This window comes from Hylaeus volcanicus, chromosome 1 (genome assembly GCF_026283585.1).
Source record: "Hylaeus volcanicus isolate JK05 chromosome 1, UHH_iyHylVolc1.0_haploid, whole genome shotgun sequence".
NCBI classification, from domain to species: Eukaryota; Metazoa; Arthropoda; class Insecta; order Hymenoptera; family Colletidae; genus Hylaeus; species Hylaeus volcanicus.
Genome location: NC_071976.1, coordinates 34540551 through 34557827, shown reverse-complemented (window position 1 = coordinate 34557827; position 17277 = coordinate 34540551). Strand labels below are relative to the sequence as shown.

The 17277-nt window shown below is 31.1% G+C and overlaps 5 protein-coding genes across 12 annotated transcripts; 3 read left to right on the top strand and 2 right to left on the bottom strand.

Moving 5' to 3' along the window:
- The first annotated feature begins 146 nt into the window (after positions 1-146).
- On the top strand, positions 147-2203 carry LOC128879245 (U6 snRNA-associated Sm-like protein LSm1). 3 transcript variants are annotated; one of them, XM_054128230.1, is made up of 5 exons: positions 147-509; positions 586-706; positions 1016-1200; positions 1285-1438; positions 1974-2203. In XM_054128230.1, the coding sequence occupies exons 2-5, from the start codon at positions 661-663 to the stop codon at positions 1979-1981; spliced, it is 393 nt and encodes a 130-aa protein (XP_053984205.1). In that variant the 5' UTR covers positions 147-509; positions 586-660; the 3' UTR covers positions 1982-2203. The 3 variants fall into 3 exon arrangements, with proteins under 3 accessions (XP_053984205.1, XP_053984187.1, XP_053984197.1); XM_054128212.1 differs by lacking the exon at positions 1974-2203 and having other exon boundaries at positions 151-509; positions 1285-1966; XM_054128222.1 differs by lacking the exon at positions 1974-2203 and having other exon boundaries at positions 164-248; positions 1285-1966.
- Positions 2204-2340: 137 nt separating this feature from the next.
- On the bottom strand, positions 2341-6749 carry LOC128879184 (uncharacterized). Of its 2 annotated transcripts, XM_054128111.1 has the most exons (8): positions 6581-6749; positions 6233-6478; positions 5951-6120; positions 5633-5842; positions 5157-5533; positions 4700-5059; positions 3801-4595; positions 2341-3564 (listed from the first exon to the last, which is right to left on the bottom strand). In XM_054128111.1, the coding sequence occupies exons 2-8, from the start codon at positions 6355-6357 to the stop codon at positions 2803-2805; spliced, it is 2799 nt and encodes a 932-aa protein (XP_053984086.1). In that variant the 5' UTR covers positions 6358-6478; positions 6581-6749; the 3' UTR covers positions 2341-2802. The 2 variants fall into 2 exon arrangements, with proteins under 2 accessions (XP_053984086.1, XP_053984077.1); XM_054128102.1 differs by having other exon boundaries at positions 6233-6748.
- A 104-nt stretch (positions 6750-6853) lies between these two features.
- On the top strand, positions 6854-7762 carry LOC128879259 (cytochrome c oxidase assembly protein COX16 homolog, mitochondrial). The gene is made up of 3 exons (XM_054128243.1): positions 6854-7099; positions 7172-7283; positions 7471-7762. Exons 1-3 carry the CDS (start codon positions 6999-7001, stop codon positions 7543-7545), a joined length of 288 nt encoding a protein of 95 aa, XP_053984218.1. The 5' UTR covers positions 6854-6998; the 3' UTR covers positions 7546-7762.
- LOC128879204 (exonuclease 1) lies at positions 7713-11534 on the bottom strand. 2 transcript variants are annotated; one of them, XM_054128136.1, is made up of 9 exons: positions 10646-11533; positions 10453-10572; positions 10010-10271; positions 9676-9891; positions 9299-9586; positions 8989-9199; positions 8146-8891; positions 7974-8083; positions 7713-7849 (listed from the first exon to the last, which is right to left on the bottom strand). In XM_054128136.1, the coding sequence occupies exons 1-9, from the start codon at positions 10804-10806 to the stop codon at positions 7840-7842; spliced, it is 2124 nt and encodes a 707-aa protein (XP_053984111.1). In that variant the 5' UTR covers positions 10807-11533; the 3' UTR covers positions 7713-7839. The 2 variants fall into 2 exon arrangements, with proteins under 2 accessions (XP_053984111.1, XP_053984119.1); XM_054128144.1 differs by lacking the exon at positions 10453-10572 and having other exon boundaries at positions 7772-7849; positions 7975-8083; positions 10646-11534.
- A 298-nt stretch (positions 11535-11832) lies between these two features.
- Positions 11833-17260, top strand: LOC128876827 (zinc finger protein 260-like). Of its 4 annotated transcripts, XM_054123550.1 has the most exons (9): positions 11841-11993; positions 12069-12260; positions 12646-12973; positions 13033-13548; positions 13672-13828; positions 13908-14126; positions 14518-14660; positions 14983-15626; positions 16129-17259. In XM_054123550.1, exons 3-9 carry the CDS (start codon positions 12728-12730, stop codon positions 16145-16147), a joined length of 1944 nt encoding a protein of 647 aa, XP_053979525.1. In that variant the 5' UTR covers positions 11841-11993; positions 12069-12260; positions 12646-12727; the 3' UTR covers positions 16148-17259. The 4 variants fall into 4 exon arrangements, with proteins under 4 accessions (XP_053979542.1, XP_053979517.1, XP_053979525.1 ...); XM_054123567.1 differs by lacking the exon at positions 12069-12260 and having other exon boundaries at positions 11833-11993; positions 13078-13548; positions 16129-17260; XM_054123542.1 differs by lacking the exon at positions 12069-12260 and having other exon boundaries at positions 11833-11993; positions 16129-17258.
- Positions 17261-17277: the final 17 nt, after the last annotated feature.

Genomic DNA, 17277 nt, shown 5'->3' with positions numbered 1-17277 from the left:
TTAAATCTATTAAATCGCAATGAGAAACGGCAGGTGGCGTATATTGCGTGCATGTTGCTCACTAAACTCCGCTCTGCCATCTAGGGGTGATGGTGGAAATTAATTTATCCCTAGCATAGATCACGAAATGCAACACTTCCAGTCCAATGCTGGCGTGCAGAATGTGTCCAGTGTTGTTCAGTATTACTATCCAATATCCATACATTGTTTGTGTATTTCTGAAATTCACTTACTTTTGATTTATTTGTGTATGTATTTTATCTTCCATGAAAGATTAATAATATTGCGATATTGTTAAGAAATAAACGATACAAAAAATAGAATTAAGTTGCAATACATCCATTATTCATTTTACAATTCTTAAAGTTAATACCAGATTTTACCTAACCAAAAAAACTTCAGGAACAATTTGTCGGTCCATGTGAATTTCGTATATAGAAAATGTGGAAATGATAAAATTTATAAATTTACAACTTTAATTTTATATATCAAACCTGTAACCTGAGCCGGTAATACTAAATTGAAATAGTTTGAGAGATCGTTGAGGAATGAGTGAGATGATTTTATCTTTAAATTTTACTACAGGTTAGATTAGTGTATACGATTTTTATTTCTTTTAATCTGGAAGTTACTTCGATAAGAAGTGAAAGAAATAGCAAAATGAACATTTTGCCAGGGACAGCGTCTCTTCTTGAAGAACTTGATAGTACGTATTTATATCAGAATTGTATCATTTTATAGGTTATGCCGGTACGTTTTGTCTTTTCAATCTGTCTATTAGTAATATCAACTTGTATATCTATAAGAAGCGTTAAGCATAAAAACATGAGACATTAAAAACACAATTTTTATCTTTATACGAATATTTTACTATTTAAGTTTTATATGCAGGTTTCTATATATTTTTTTAAGCATTCATAATCAAATTAGCTTTTAATAAAGTGTATTTACTTTATGCATTGTTATAACATTTACTTCCTTTATTATAAATCTTTCACATGGCATTTTGATTTAGAGAAATTTATGGTTTTACTAAGAGATGGTAGAACATTAATTGGATATCTTAGAAGTGTTGATCAGTTTGCTAATATAGTACTTCATCGTACAATTGAAAGAATTCATGTTGGCAAGGAGTATGGAGACATCCCAAGAGGAATTTTTATTGTGAGAGGAGAAAATGTAGTGCTTCTAGGAGAAATAGTAATGCCATTATTTATATGATTACATGATATTTTAGAAGAGATTATATTACATTTATATTGGATGAATTAAATTTTATTATAGGACAGAGAAAAAGAAAGAGGTTTACCATTAACTGAAGTGTCTGTAGACGATATTTTAGATGCTCAAAGACGTGAACAAGAATTAAAACAGGATCGGAGGCGATTGGTAAATAAAGCTTTAAAGGAACGACATCTATCGCACATTCCAGATATGGGTAATGATGATGTGTTTTGACTTACATCTACATCATTAACTACTACCACTTTATCATCCACATCTTCACATACATGATTTTGAAAGCTAACAGTTTCTTTTTGACGATATGTAGTATGACAACCTGTAAAGTATAAGTATATTGTACTACTGTAAGGATAGTAATTATTTCTAATATTGTTTAATTTTCTTACAAAATCGTTATAGTACAATTCGAATTAATGCATATAGCACTAAAATGAACTATTGGTAACATCAGTAACAACAATTTCAACACTTTTAGTCTTATTATATGAATCCTGTATCTAGTGTGGCGAATATTCGCATTATAAATGTATCATATTTTTCGGAACTATCTAATTTTTCTTCTATATGAAAGTATTGATATTTAAATAGAAATTTATTGTAATACATGTATAGTCTTTTTATCATACATATTGAACCTGTAAGTAAAACATGTTAATTACATTTACAAATTATTAACAATTGTATATTTTTTTATGATCAGTTTTACATACCTGTCTTTTCTGTCGCAGTCAGTTGAATGCAAACGACATAAAATAAAATAAAATAATATTCCACACGGGTGAAATCGGGGGTGCAGTTAGTAAATTATGTTGTAAAAGTATACATATGAAATTTCTTTCTGAATTTCGTACATAACTATCTTCGAGATATGTTACTTTATTATATTAATAAAATACCTTTGTAGAATAATTATGTTTTCCTATTCATTATTCATAACAAATTTTGGATTTAGTTTGGTTTTTCTCAATGTTAATTCAAAATTGGATAACTAAATTTTATTTATGTGTATGACGTACTCTTCAAAAATATAAATAAGTATAGTAGTTATTAATAAGTAACAAATAAAATAAAATTAATGTATAGACAATTTGTACATATTGTTGTGCAAAAAAATTTATTTATAGATTGCTAATTTAACAAAAAACATGCCTCGTAAACTTTTTGGCAGTATATAAAATAAATGCGTTATACTTTAAACTTTAATACAAAACTGTTCACAATGTAAATATTACAAATTTGTATATATCACATAATGATACACTACTTTTTATTATGAACGTATAAAAATTAAACAGAATTCGAAGAAACACACAAATGTACACAATAGAATTATATCCTACACTTTTCACTTTCTACTAACATTGATGAACAAACCTATCGACTTTGTAGGTTTTTATGATATTGTTAATTCTTGTCAATTTTGTTTTTCTAAAATAACATCCTTAAAATAAAAGAAAGATATAATTGCATAATTAAAGAAACGTTAACGTATCATGAACACTATAGTGTTGAAATACGTTGATATTGATTTATATTTTAAGTATATCACTTTAAATCTCAAAATGATGTCTCTTGAAATGTATCTTTTACTTTCACTGAATTTAACGTTGATTCGCTCAATTGTTTATGCTTAAAGCCTTGTCCTCGTATACTTTTTAATGTCCTGCTTTCCTTTACTGATCTTTTGGAATCATTACGCTGTAAACTAGTTGCTCGTTTTCTTGGTGAACTTACAGTTTCATCCTTTTTTTCTAAGGAATTGTTTGCGCTATTAGTGCTACCAGAAACAATACCAGAAGTATCAGATTCTGGATTATTACCATTTAAACAGCATAATAAACTATCAGAAAGGCGATCTTCGTTTAAGATGTTTAAGTCAGACTCTGATTGTTCAAAATCTCCTGTTCGTGATGAAAAACTGAGGTCAACAGGACTAGCAGTTAAAACACTTCTAGATAACAAATATTCTCTAAATGTGCTCGTTATGGACATAGTACTTTGTTGAGTAACTGCACAACAGTCATCTGCAACGGATGTGAGAAACTTCCGTTTTTCTCCTACATCACTGACTAAGTTTTCTTTCTCTTCTAAATCAATACTCTCCCCATAAATGATTTCGCTGTTTGTACTGTTAGGTCTTTGGGATTCTTCTAGAATTGAAGCATAGTTAATGGGTCCAATTATATCTAGATTTGAAGTACGTATATTGTTAGATACATTATGTTGACTCCAGCTATTATTAACACTAGCAAGATTACAAAGGTTTGAACCCGAAACCATCATTACTGGTTTTCTAGATCGTGGTGTCATCATTGTTTCCTGCAATTAATGTGAAAAATGATTCTACTTTGTCAAATATTATTTACTATAAATGTAAAGTTAATCTTTAATTAACAGTTGAAAAGTCCACTTGGATAAAATGTATATTTATTTTGGTTATCATTATGTTTTGGATAGATTAAATAATATACCATTTGCGATATAACAAAAATAAATAATTGCTTTTTAATTATGTACAAAAAAAAGTAATATTAAAAACAGTAGTAAATACATACCTGCATTGCTTTTGTCATCTTAGTTGCACTTTGGGTAATTGGACTCATGCTCTTATCATTGTTAGTAATAGGAGTTAACATATAATCGTTAGTAACTAAGCTTTTGCGCAATAAATTTGATGGCGTTGACGTATGGGCGACATATACATTCCAAAGTCTATTCTTCACAATAGGAGATAAGTGAACACATGCGCTATCAGTGTGTAGATCCATTTTTGAATGTTCCAATAACTTCTTGTTGCTTTCAAAACACTTAGAAGAGGAAGCCATGTCTACATTAGTTACTTTCGACATTGATAATGTAGGTTCTGAATTTTGTCTGACTAATTCATTTTCTCTAGTTTCATTTAAAGTACTTTGAGAAGAATACATATCAGGTGGTTCGCTAAGCTGTCTAGATAGTCTGATAATATTAGCTGCAGTATCATTGTCACGTCTTAAGTCGTCAATATTAAAATGTTCTTCTTGCAAGGATATGCTTCCTTCACCTGTCTTTGAACACGTAGAATCATTTGTATATGAAGCATTTTCAAATCTTTTGATAGAGTTGTTTACACTCCATTCATTATATTTTTCGTTCATTTCTTCCTCTTTTATATTTACAAATCTCATGAACATAGCCTTTCTCTTGTCTTTGTAATTCCTCAGTATAGGAGTATTAAGGCTACCAGTACTATTACTAATATGTTTAGTATGAAGGAAACTGTCATTATTTGTATCGCAATTTTCTATACTAAGTTCATCATCTGATTTACTGAACAGTACTTTTGTTTGAAGTAATGATTGTTCAAGATTCTGTATGATAATACATGCAAACAAAATACGTTAATTTTGAAATAATCATGCAGTTAAATACTTAATTTATATTTAATCCAGTAAATATTCTGTATACACCTTACCGATGATAATATATTTTCTTCGCTACTTGATCTAGTGATATTGCAACCTATATTAAGATCAAGAAATTTCTTATGCCCCAAGATCTTCTTTTGAAATATATGCTTCTTTATTGAATCTCCAAGACTTTTAGTTCGACAATTTTTAACTTGTCTTGGTGTGCCTTGACCATTTTCTTTGTTAAATTGTTTTACAAGCCTGCGCTTTTTAGCTGATTCTGGCATAGCTTGTATGTGAGCATAAAGTTGAGCTAAAGCTGCTTGAGTATCTTGTGTAGAATTTGCTTTTGCTGTTAATTTATGGTCAACGAAACTAAATACAGTATGTGCTGTACCTGTTGCATCCGGTATAGATTCATTTAACTGAAATAGTAGATAATTCAATTAATTATAGCAATTACTTAGAATACTAGTTGTACTTAACTTAAATAAATTTAATTTATGAAACAAAATGACTTACATCAATATTCTTAGGACTCAGCAATTTTCTTTCCTGTTCTACCCAATATGCTCTGATGTCTGTAGCTAATTTTGGTGGAATTTCAAATAATTCAATCCCTTTCCTAATCATAAAAGCAACTAAACATGATAAATTTTGAGAATTGATATGTAAAGCTTCTGGTGACAATTTTCTTGGACACATCAAATGTGGAGTGAAAAGCGTAGCAAGTGTATCACAATTCATTTTATTCTTATATTCAAAACTAGCTGTTTTGTTAAGAAGTGTTAGCACATATTTAAGTAAAATTCTGTTCATAGATGGTAAAAGTAATAAAAGCAATTGCAGAGCTCTTAATAATTTTGCATCGTTGCCATTTACATCAGTACTGCACAATTCTAAAATTACAAAAGGTTTAATGAAAGGTGCATAGAAAAACATAATCGAAACTCAAGTATGGAGAAATGTATAATTGCACAATTTTGTGAATATTTTACCAGCAATTTGGCAATGTGCAGGATAATGCAAATCTGACAATAATGGTTCTGGCAGTTCTGCCAAAAATCCCTTTAATACTGATGCACAGTCATGAACACTATATCGTCCATCATTAAGGTCTAAGGGAATGCCTTGGTACATTGTAATTTTCAAATCTTGTTGTCTTGTCAATTTACCAGTACGTCTAAATATACCTTCTTGAACAATGTCTTTAAAATGATTAAAAACAAAGAATAAAGATAAGAAGAAATTATTTAAAAGTACTATATATTTAATAATGTCATAAGTTCCAATGAACTATTTATTTCTATACTTACTTTGTTCCTTGGACAAATATTCTATCAATTGTTTCACTTGATTAATTCCATCCTCTGTCAAACTAGCACCTTCTATACCTTTTTGTAAATTAATTGTTGATTTAGGTTTCTTTGTAAAGCTCAAGAGACCCCATTTCTTCAATTTTGCTTTTTCATTGAAACAGTCGTTGCTATACAATTTACCAAACGATTTTATGATTTAAAAGCTTAGTTTCATAAAAATTTTATCAAATTACAAAATAATGTTACAAATAAAATTTTTAGCAACAATAATCAACTTACTCTTCGGTATTGAGATCCAATTCGAAAGACAAATGCATTTTGACGAGGGTGTGGAACTGTTCCGGATTGACTTTTCTCATTCTAAAAGCCAATTTACCATCCACATTATCGTTAAAATCTTCCATTGTTAATACCACGATAACGACAATTTAAACACGTTCTGACATCTTTGAATCTTGCACACACACTCGTTACAGTTTCGTTAACGACGGTTACTATCCTTTTATCTGATCGAACTCTTTTTCGCTGTAACCGCCATATTCATATAATCGTGCATACAAAACATCTTTTATAAAATAATTTAAACAATTGGGTTACGTATGTACAGGGCAAATTACATGACAATACCATTCTCATTCATTCGTATCTGATTGAAGCTCTGTGAGTTTTGGCTCCATTTGGCTCCAAGAATGTCAAGGCAGTTCCCTATGAAAGCCGCTAACGCGCTCTTGCCTGTGGTTATATAATGTGAAGAACTTCAACCCAGGGATGATATTATAGGATTCCTAGCAGAGATGGGCAAAACCCTAGACTTCAAATAAATCTGAAGTTTGCAGATTTATTCGAAGCCTAGGGTTTTGCCTATCATTGGTTGGGTGTGCTCATGTCACATACACGCCGTGCTCCATGTGCTCGTTTGTTCGTATTTGCCTACTTATACTGGAACGGTCAGCGCCAGAGTTCGAATATGGCATCTCTACTCCTACTTGCTCCTACTTGGAACCCCTACCCGACACCATCTGATTCATAACATAACCTTAATATAATGTCAGCATTTTTTAAAGGCAGAGGATTTCAACAGTTCTTGCCGTTTATGATTCTTGTCATAGGAGGATCGTTTCTATTGCGTGAATTTGCAGAGATAAGGTATATCTGTGTATTTTTACGATATATTTGTGACTTTTATGTATTATTTACGATAATCTTTCATTTCTATAGGTATAAATATAAAAAAGTTATGTCATACGATATGAAGAAAGAGGTTGAAAAGGCGGGTATAAAAGTCAATCAATCTCTTACTCTAGAAGAAGAATACGAAAACCTTAAAAACGTAAGGAAAATTTTGACTTCTCTTGCACAAATGTTTTTGTATAAATGATAGTTTGGACATTATCGTTTTGTGACAAGCTACTCCACTATGAATAAAGATGGCCTACTATTCTTAAAATAAAATTACTATGTTGTATAGTAGAATTGGTAAATAATAATTTACTACTATGTATGTTCATATTTTGTAGAAACTCGATATTGATAACTGGCAGAACGTTCAAATACCAAAGCCATGGGATGAAACAGAAGGTTCAAGAAATTGAGATTTTTTTGAAAATAATTTCTAATTTATAGCAAAAATAAGTAATGTTTATTACATTTGAATGCATGTATATATTATGTACAAAAAATTATACTAATCAATAACAATACTTAGAGAAACATTTCGGAGTATTTTAGTCAAAATAATCAAAAATTATCTTGATTTGTATTTGTACACATTAAACTTTTGTAAATAAATTATATTCTTGTTTTATACAATTATCTGTTCACATAGTAGTAGTAGCAGCATTACACTCGCATTCTATGTGAGATAATCATTGTCCATGGAGTATTTTTTAATTACATCTGTACATAAACAACATATTTATACAATTTTAAATCAATTTTGTAGGAATTACAAATTGTTGTATTTGATTCCAAATATGTGATATATGAATACATGGTCTAAATTTTAATATAGCATACTTACTTTTTTTTTTTTTCAAATCCATACATACTCAATAAACTTTGTTGTCGTACGGGACATAATCGTTGACTTCGACGTGTATGGTTTGTCATATTTATGTTACTATTTATAACCTAAAAATAATAATTAATTTTTTAAAACTATACAAATTTTTCAATAATGTTGTAATATTTACTTTTCCAGAATTTGTTGTGCTTTTACGATGTTTAGTTGTGTTATTCACTTGTACAGTTGATTCTGTATCAGACCATTTAAATAATCTGTCACTTAAATTATTAATATCCTCTTGTTGAATTAAGAAATCAGAATTTATATTATGGTGTGATAAGGTCAACGAATTATTTAAATTGTATGCTTCTTGACTCCTGACATTTGAGTTTGGTTCATTTATTTCTACATTTAAATACGATCCTATATCATTATTGTAATTATTTGACAATTCTGCGTTACTGCGCCGATTTGATTCAAGTAATTCATTAGGATCTTCATCTATATCCATAGGATATGATTCTGTTTCCATTTCATGGAAATTATTGGTTTCTTTTTCTCGTGACACTTCATTGGTATTATTAGATGAACACAGTATATCGTCATTTGCAACAATATTACTATTTTCTGCATTATTAGTTGATTTTGAAAAAAATTTACTTTCTGTAATAATTTCTTCATTTATAATCGTACGTCTAATACGCGTTAAATTCCTCTCCTTGATTCGATTGCTATTCTTAGACAAAAGGCTTGGAGAAGTCATATTATTAAGTAACTCTTTTGAAAATGGATTTGTTCTTCTAACTAAAACAGGAGATGCTTTTTTTCCTTCACTTGAACTATATACATCTATTTTTGAATTGTCATCTACATCTACTGAATCTTTAGCTTCATATGTGTTCAAAATTTCTTTTTGGTTCAATTCTTTACACTCTGTAATAATAGTTACCAAGTTAGTCGTTTAAATATGTCTAAGAACATTTCGTTGACTGTCATTTATTAACATTTATATAAAACATTAATTTCATACCGAAATTATCTTGCTTCACCAAAATAGCTTTATTTATACGACTTGTTTGGAGAATCATCTCCTTACTAGTTGTATTTGGCCATGTCATGAGATTCTTGGTTTTAGATACTTGTGGTTGATTTTCTTTTAATTTGTATCTTCTTGACCAAATGCTAATATGTTCAGGGTGATTTGTATTTTGCCCCCATGAAGTATAACTATTACGCTGACTCTAGGAAATGCGAATTTAAATAACTTTCTATATTCAGATTGTAATAGAAAAATGGTAATGAAATAGTTTTTTAAAAATGAATTTATTGTAAGTATTTACCTCCATTTTATCAGGATCAAAGTCATGAAGTTGTCTTAAAGAAAGTGGATCACAATTTCCAAGAGCAAGTTGTAATGCAATATCTGGATTTGTCTCTTCACCAGCATAATATAACTGTTCCTCTGTCACATCAGATCCAGGTGAATTTAAACGAACTTGTTTTCTTAATAAAGGACAAAATACTAACTGGTGTTTAAAAGTGATAACTGCTAATATAAATGCATCCCTATATTCTTGAGTTACAACTAATGATTTCATTTTTAAATAAGACCCTAAACGTGTTAAAGCCTATGAATATACATCGAATTAATTTATGTATAGAAAATCCTTAGGTATTTAGAAATTTTATAAGTATACATTGATGAATATTTATTTACCCTATGTATATCACAGTCCGTATTTATCATGATGAACTTTTTTGCTTTATTCAACCCAATACCAGGGAGAGATGGTAAGTAATCACAGCCTGACAAAATACACATGTAACGAAAATTATCCATACTAAAATGTTCAGCACGAATATCCATTGCAAGATGTAATCTGTCTTGTTCAACTAAAATACCATTACCATTTACATCCATTTTAAAAAATACCTAGAATACATAAAAAAAGACAAATAAATCTGTTTCAAAAATTATGAATTTATACCAAATTAAATATAATTTTACATAATTATTTTTATATTTAAATTGCATATAAAAGGAAACCAACCTTTTTACAACCAAATAATGTTAAATCACTATCTTCTGTAATAACGACATCAGCAATTCCACTAATATTAAGATATGCCAATTGTGCATCTGCCTCATATGGTGCTACAATACAATCTACATTCATTTTCTGGCAATGTTTAATTAATTCTAAAGCCATTTCATGTGTTATATTTATAGATCTTCGTAATAAATTTCTTCCTTCTGCATGCTGACCCATTTTCATTAACTCAATACCTTTGCGACGGTTTGTTTGTCTAGCCCTAAATACACAAATTCAGTTCAAACAATAAAAAAAATAATAATAAATCGATTACCAATTACAACCAATTATATTTTCAAATTCGTTTGCTTGAATTTGGATGATTAAAATCAAATAAATCTATTAAATATTGACTAGGACATGCAATAAAATAATTAAAAATAAAATATAATTATACATACTCCCGTCGTTTAACTTCGGTTTGTGCTTTAGCAGGCAAATCTCGTCCATCAAATACAAGAATCGGTTTAATTTTGCAAGCAAGCAACATATGTACGAACTTCATACAATAATGAACGTATCTGAACAAGATAAATAATTATATGATAAATTATTTGGTAAATAATATAATGACAACGACTATAATTTTCTTACGCATCAGTTTGTTGTCCCATTTGCAGTTTATCAGCACAAGAAAATACACCTTTGTGTAACCAACAATAAGAATCAATAGCAACAGTGCCACCAGAAAATTGATTAATATTTGTTCTTTTGGATGATTTTTCTAAGAAGGGAAGTAAACCGGTGATCCCCATGTTAGATTTAATTGAAATAATAAACAACAAAGTATCAGCGAATCTAAGCTCAGATGAACTTCACTACCACACCGTTATTCACATCAATTCACATTACTGTTCACATTACCGCCAAAACATAACCGATGCTTATAATATTGGTAGATATAGTATTTACTAACTGCAGTTACTGTTTGATTTTCAAGTTGAAAATTTTGAACATTTTCCAAAGAAGGAAGCGAGACAAACACATCGGCAAACTTCAGATTTATTCGAAGCCTAGGGTTTTGCCCATCTCTGTTTTCAACCACGGACATTGGAATTTGTATGTCCGTGGTCTAGGGATATTGCAATTGGAAAGCACCCAGTTGTTGCGTTTCGCAATAAATCTTTTTTTTTTTTTTCAAGTTAAAATGCATTACACATGAAGACTGTACAGGGTGTCCCAAAAATGTTGTAACAGCTTGAAAGGGGTGGTTCGGGAGGTGATTTGAAGCAACTTTTTCTTTAGCAAAAATGTTGTCCGAGGCTTCGTTGAGAAGATACTAACGGAAAACACTGACCAATCAGAGCGCGAGTATACTGGTGGAGCGGCCGCGGTAGCGTATGAGCGAAGCCGGCCAGCGAGTAGCCTACGCTCCACCGGCATACTCACGCTCTGATTGGTCGGGGTTTTCCGTTAATATCTCCCCAACGAAGCTTTGAACAACATTTTCGCTAAGGAAAAAGTTGTTTCAAATCACCTCCCGAACCACCTCTTTCAAGGTGTTACAACATTTTTGGAACACCCTGTATAAGGAGTCCTAACTGTGTAGTGTAGAAGTGTTATCAAAATCCCGAGCTTGAAATTATGAATATTTCTATTACTCGCGGCACAAGTGATTTTCGTCGTTTCAAAAAATATAATTCTGCACTTTCTCTAGTTTACTTTCTTTCAAATAATTTAAAGCAATTTAAAAAACCCGCTACTGTATATATATGCATGCGGTCCACATTTTAGTTGGTGAAGCAAATCCAGGCGGCGCTACAAACTTTGTACCAACTTTTAATACAGGAGCTTTGCCCCCTGCCGGGGCCCTGCGTTCTAATGGCGTCAGGACACAAGCACTGTTGTCACATTTTGTCTTACAGTGTTTCAATATTTTGTTTTGTTTATGTCGTTCAAGTTCCACGAAAAGGAGATTAGAAATCCATTCGGACTTGCGAAGGTCGGTATAAGAAGACTAGAGGAGGCCGTTTCTTATGCTAGAATGCAAATCAAGTTGTGAATGAAATTTTTTTAGAGCTCCGGGTGCAGTGACCTTGATACCGCTGTCATCTCTAAAGTATACAAGCGCGCGAAATATAAATCACGATTTCACATTCGGACAATCGGTCCATACGTGGGATTTACTGATCGCCTGGGTTTAAGTCTTTTCAAAAATAATGCTGTCGTTTTTATTCAAACCTAACATTTTTACAATTACCTTATGAAAGTAAAAATCCTTTATATAAGTTTTATCAAATATTTATTAAAACTTATTTTAACATTTGGGACGAATTTCATGTATTTTTATATATAAAGTTTTCAATTGTAATTTCCGTTTATTTCTGTAACAAAATTTCTACAGAAATAATAAAATTATGAAATGGAATTTAAAAATTAGGCATGTTATAATACACATTGGAAATTATTTTCATTAGTCGGCAATGAGAAAACAAAAACTGAATATAAAGGGACAAGGACTATTTATGATAGCGAAGATGTAATATTATTAACATTATATATGAAAGTATATACAGCTGTTCTTAAGACTTAAATGAGTTTCCATAATTTCATGTAAATAAATTATTATTTTAACAAATTTTTTACATTTACAGGCACAAACAAATAGCTCGTACAAATGGAAAGGGAATTATAGTGGATCAAATTTTTTCCCATTGGCAGCTGAAATAAATAACTATGGAAGTTACAACAGAAGAAGCTCAAGCAGTACTGTTAGAAGGAATGGAAGGTGCACAGTACATTACTATTCAAAGAGCAGATGGAGAGCCACTAAGCAAAAGCGTTCCCCTGTTAACATTAAATGGAGAGTTAATTTCTGAAAGAATGGTTGTCGATATGATCAATGCTGGTGTTGGTACAGACTATGGTACTGCGACGCAATATTATGAAGCTGACGATTTATTACAACATGAATTAACAGAGGTAATGTTTTGTTTTTTTATATTAGCATATTGAAAACTGAATTACAATTTTTTATATAGGAAGATCGTAGGCTAGCAGCAGCTTTAGTTGCCGTTCAATTACAGCAACAACAGAAACAGCAGCAGCTTCATAGTCAATCCCAACACGAAGATCCAACTCTACCAGATGTTTCTCATTTAGGAACATTAACGCCTGTTAATACATATTCTATTCAAACGGTGCCAGAACCAAATGCTCCACCAGTCTATCCAACTTTGCAACCTTTTAAAAGGATCACGCATAATATAAAACAAGAATTTATCGTTAAAACCGAGTACGATATCGATGTATCGGCAGAAAGTAGTGAGGATGCAGCGCCAAGTTCTGGACCAAAGAGATCATTACCTCATAAAAAGAGAATTCCTCGTAAACTTAAACAGCAAACTAAAAGAACCTCTTCACGGAAAGATAGCAGTAGACTGAATTCGGATGCCATAAATGTACAATCGTCTGGGGACATGCAAGCTCACGTATTCAAATGCGAATTGTGTAATTCTAAATTTAGTAGTCAATTAAACTTTTTTGAGCATCTTAAGGTAATTCGACTTTTTATATTCAAAATGGAAGACAAGTTTGCAGTTATATTTTTATAATTACATTGTAGTCTTAATTATAGATTATAGTAATGTAATCAATGCTTACAATAGTTTTATTTCTAGGTGCACTATGAGCCTGTAAAGCAGGAAACAAGAATAGCACAAGCAACAAATACTAATATTACAATATCTGTACCAGAATCTGTTCAGCGTCCCGAAAACACTGTAATCGAAGAGTTTAGCGAACCTGAAGATCTCATGGAAGGCATTAGAGGCGTCGGTAAGCGTACGCAAATAAAAATGAAAATATTGTTTCTTGGTAAGCTATATTTTAACTTACACACTTGAAATATTTACAGTAGAGGAAACTGGGGCTCACATAGACGATGATACAGAATCTCAGCTATCTACCGTAAACAATGAATCGCAAATATGGACTATTACCGGGATTACGGAACATGTACATAGGGACCATGTAAAGCCACCAACTGTTAGTGAACAAGGATTACATGAAAAAGAAAAGACTGATATTCCACAGACAACGAAAAAAAAGAAAATACTGAAAGCGCGAAAAACAAGTGTGTACATTTTTGAATAATAAGACCTCGACTTACGCTATTAATTTATCAAAGGCTTCCCGCGTCTTCCATGCAACAACCTAGAATACAAAGATTTTTTAATATTTTGGAAGAATTTGTAGAGAATGTATTATGAAGAAAATTTCTGTGACCTTGAAATCTCGAACAATATGGTCTTGAAAAAAATTTATTTTTCTCTTAACACTTTTCTCTGTTACTAAAAGCAAACAAGATACTTAAAATGTTAAAATTTTTAAGAATTTACATTCTCATATAGAAAACTCGAACAAGAACATAACGTAGAGGCACAAATTCGTGTAAAACAGCGACTCACAATACAAAAGTCTCTTCTTTGATTTAATCTCTTTAATAGAGTCGTTTATTTTCATAGACGAAGAATGGTCATGTCCTCAATGTGATCGGTTATTCCATCATAAAAATAGTTTAGTGTATCACATGCGATGTCACAATGGAGAACGACCGCATCAGTGTGAAGTTTGTGGAAAAAGTTTCTTTACAGCTAGTCCATTAAAGGTGATATGGATATTGACATTATATACAGTGACTCGCAAACAAAATCATGTGGAAGTTTGTATTTTAAAAAATGGAATCCACCTGGGACTAAATGAACTTCAATTACAAAGAAACTACTGACATCGGATTATGTCCCTCTTAAAACTAAACAAAACTTTTTTGCTGCTTTTTTTTAGCAATTTTGTCCATTTCCAACAGTAAATGAGTTATTTAAGTATTTCACCTTGTATACTGTAATTATAGAATCTGTATTTTGACTGTGAATCACTGTAATTAACTCAAATATGATTTGCCTTCGTTAACCAAATTATTCAAAATGTAGGTTCACAAACGCCTTCATAGTGGTGATAAGCCATACAAGTGTAAAGATTGTGGACGACAGTTTCGTCAATGGGGAGACTTGAAATACCATTCGACGAGCATTCATTCAGAACAAAAACAATATCAATGTGAATATTGTGGCAAAGATTTTGCACGGAAATACTCCTTAATTGTTCATAGAAGAATCCATACTGGCGAGAGAAACTATCGATGTGAATACTGTAACAAAACATTTAGAGCAAGCAGTTACCTACAAATTCATCGTCGTATTCACACTGGTGAGAAACCACATGCATGCACAGTATGTGGAAAACTATTTAGAGTGGGAAGTGACTTGAAAAGGCATATGCATACACACTCTAGAACAAGGGCAGATAGACCTTTAAACAGAGTTATATCAGGGAAAACTATAGAGGATGAGAATGATAAAGGAGCGCAAGCCAAAACAATTCATGATCTTGTTAGGGATTTAAAGTTAGAAGTGGAAGGAACAGGAGTCATGGAAACTGTTCCACCAGATGACAATCCTGAATGTATTTTACCACACGCGGGAGGACAAACTTTAGAATACACTGTGACAACTACATCAGATACGAGTCAAGAAAGAGATCCATTGGAAGCAGTTGTACGTACTACCGATAACATGTAAGTTTATTTGTTCCAGTTTATATTATATTGTGTCCAGCCTTTAAATACTAGTAGCCAATCTTACTCTAATAAATATATTGTCATTGTTCAGACATGAGCAAGATTCATATCTAAAGAACGACTTTGAATAATAAATAAAAGATAATTAACTTTCAATGCATTACTTTTCAATAAAAAGTAGAAGTAAGAGTTTTGCAAAAGGGGCCTTAGAATTTTACTTTGTAATCAAACACAAATGGTACAGAATGTATCCAGTCTTTTTATTTTGAAAATATACATACATATATACATGATTACAATTAAATGTAAGAGATGATTTTGTTCAAGTGTCCACCATGACAGGTGTATTTTATTATTAAAAAACAAAATAATAAAGTCATATTTGGAAAACTCTTTACAATCTGAATTGAAAAATGAATTTATTAATTTAAAGATTGCAAATAAATTTCTATACAGTGGTTTTATTTGTGTGAAAACTTAGTGTGTATTGTTTTTACAGGCAGTATTTCTTCATGTAACGTTTATTATTGGAATAAAATTGAAGACTGCTTTTGTTCTTTAATATGCAATCCAGCGTGTGGAAGTAACGTGAAGTTAGAACGTGAAAAGTCTCTTGCACACGGATGGTGCTTCATTGAGTAGCAGACCTTCATTGTAAATGACTGATCGAAGTCCTATACATCAACGCACTACCTATGTAATTGTGCATAGTGTACTTTCCAGTTTCTCTGCAGTATACATTTATAGAAGCGCGATGAATATAGTGTTTATATAATATTCTTAAGACTGTTTTAGCAGGAAACTTATGAAAGTACAAAACTGAGAAAAAAACCTAAAAACATACATCAGTTTAATTGCATAAAGATACATATATTATATGTATATAAATACAGAGTATAACTGAAATTTGTGACCAAATTTTTAGGAGTGCATTTTATTCATTTTGAGGATGAGCAAATATTGTATAAGCATGAGTTCCAAAAGTCTTCTTTTCAGATGTATAAACACTTCAAAGGGTATAGCCGGTTTTGGGGATCAACAGTATCCTTAGACCGATTTCGATTTGCGATGATATATTCGATAGGTTATCAATAAAGACTAATCTGTGCCAATTTGAAGTCTCTATCTCGACTGGTGGTTGGGAGTAAACAAGACAAACAAAAATCACGTTTTAAACCAATTTCTCTCGTTCTGTTGCATGATAAATTTTGAAAAAAGTCAGAGACATTTCAGTTAGCGAGTTACGTGTTCCAGAATTTTTTCAAATTTTTCAATTAAAAATCCAAGCTGTAAAAAACAAAAAACGCAAGGAAATGATGAAAAATGCCGGTTTTGCATCGAAGGAATCTCATTTTTTACTATTTTTTTAACGATTTAACAAAATATATATCTTGTAAAGGAAGAATTTTAATTCATTTTATATGATCTTTTTCCTATATTTAGAATGAGCGAAATACTTTCCTAACATTTAGTTATCTATTGCAGTTACATTCTGTATGCATGTATGTACATTCGTAAGTCTACATAGATAAGGTTAGTCGTTTGTATCGCGAATCATCATTGAAGAATATATTTTTTACGTGAAGACATTTATAGAAACACTGTGGTCCATTTTTATTGCATTCTCCACAAAAAAAGAATCTGTAGT

Excerpts from the sequence above, each read along its gene's own strand:
- LOC128876827 (XM_054123550.1), top strand. The coding sequence starts at position 12,728 with ATGGAAGTTACAACAGAAGAAGCTCAAGCAGTACTGTTAGAAGGAATG. Across the intron at positions 13,549-13,671 it reads ACTTTTTTGAGCATCTTAAG|GTGCACTATGAGCCTGTAAA; the intron begins GTAATTCGACTT and ends TTTTATTTCTAG. Across the intron at positions 13,829-13,907 it reads GGAAGGCATTAGAGGCGTCG|TAGAGGAAACTGGGGCTCAC; the intron begins GTAAGCGTACGC and ends AAATATTTACAG.
- LOC128879245 (XM_054128212.1), top strand. The coding sequence starts at position 661 with ATGAACATTTTGCCAGGGACAGCGTCTCTTCTTGAAGAACTTGATA. Across the intron at positions 707-1,015 it reads TCTTCTTGAAGAACTTGATA|AGAAATTTATGGTTTTACTA; the intron begins GTACGTATTTAT and ends ATTTTGATTTAG. Across the intron at positions 1,201-1,284 it reads TAGTGCTTCTAGGAGAAATA|GACAGAGAAAAAGAAAGAGG; the intron begins GTAATGCCATTA and ends ATTTTATTATAG.
- LOC128879259 (XM_054128243.1), top strand. The coding sequence starts at position 6,999 with ATGTCAGCATTTTTTAAAGGCAGAGGATTTCAACAGTTCTTGCCGTTT. Across the intron at positions 7,100-7,171 it reads CGTGAATTTGCAGAGATAAG|GTATAAATATAAAAAAGTTA; the intron begins GTATATCTGTGT and ends TCATTTCTATAG. Across the intron at positions 7,284-7,470 it reads AATACGAAAACCTTAAAAAC|AAACTCGATATTGATAACTG; the intron begins GTAAGGAAAATT and ends CATATTTTGTAG.
- LOC128879184 (XM_054128111.1), bottom strand. The coding sequence starts at position 6,357 with ATGGAAGATTTTAACGATAATGTGGATGGTAAATTGGCTTTTAGAATG. Across the intron at positions 5,534-5,632 it reads TGCACATTGCCAAATTGCTG|AATTGTGCAGTACTGATGTA; the intron begins GTAAAATATTCA and ends TTGTAATTTTAG. Across the intron at positions 4,596-4,699 it reads AAGAAAATATATTATCATCG|AATCTTGAACAATCATTACT; the intron begins GTAAGGTGTATA and ends ATTATCATACAG.
- LOC128879204 (XM_054128136.1), bottom strand. The coding sequence starts at position 10,806 with ATGGGGATCACCGGTTTACTTCCCTTCTTAGAAAAATCATCCAAAAGA. Across the intron at positions 10,272-10,452 it reads ACCGAAGTTAAACGACGGGA|GGCTAGACAAACAAACCGTC; the intron begins GTATGTATAATT and ends TTGTGTATTTAG. Across the intron at positions 9,587-9,675 it reads CGGACTGTGATATACATAGG|GCTTTAACACGTTTAGGGTC; the intron begins GTAAATAAATAT and ends GTATATTCATAG.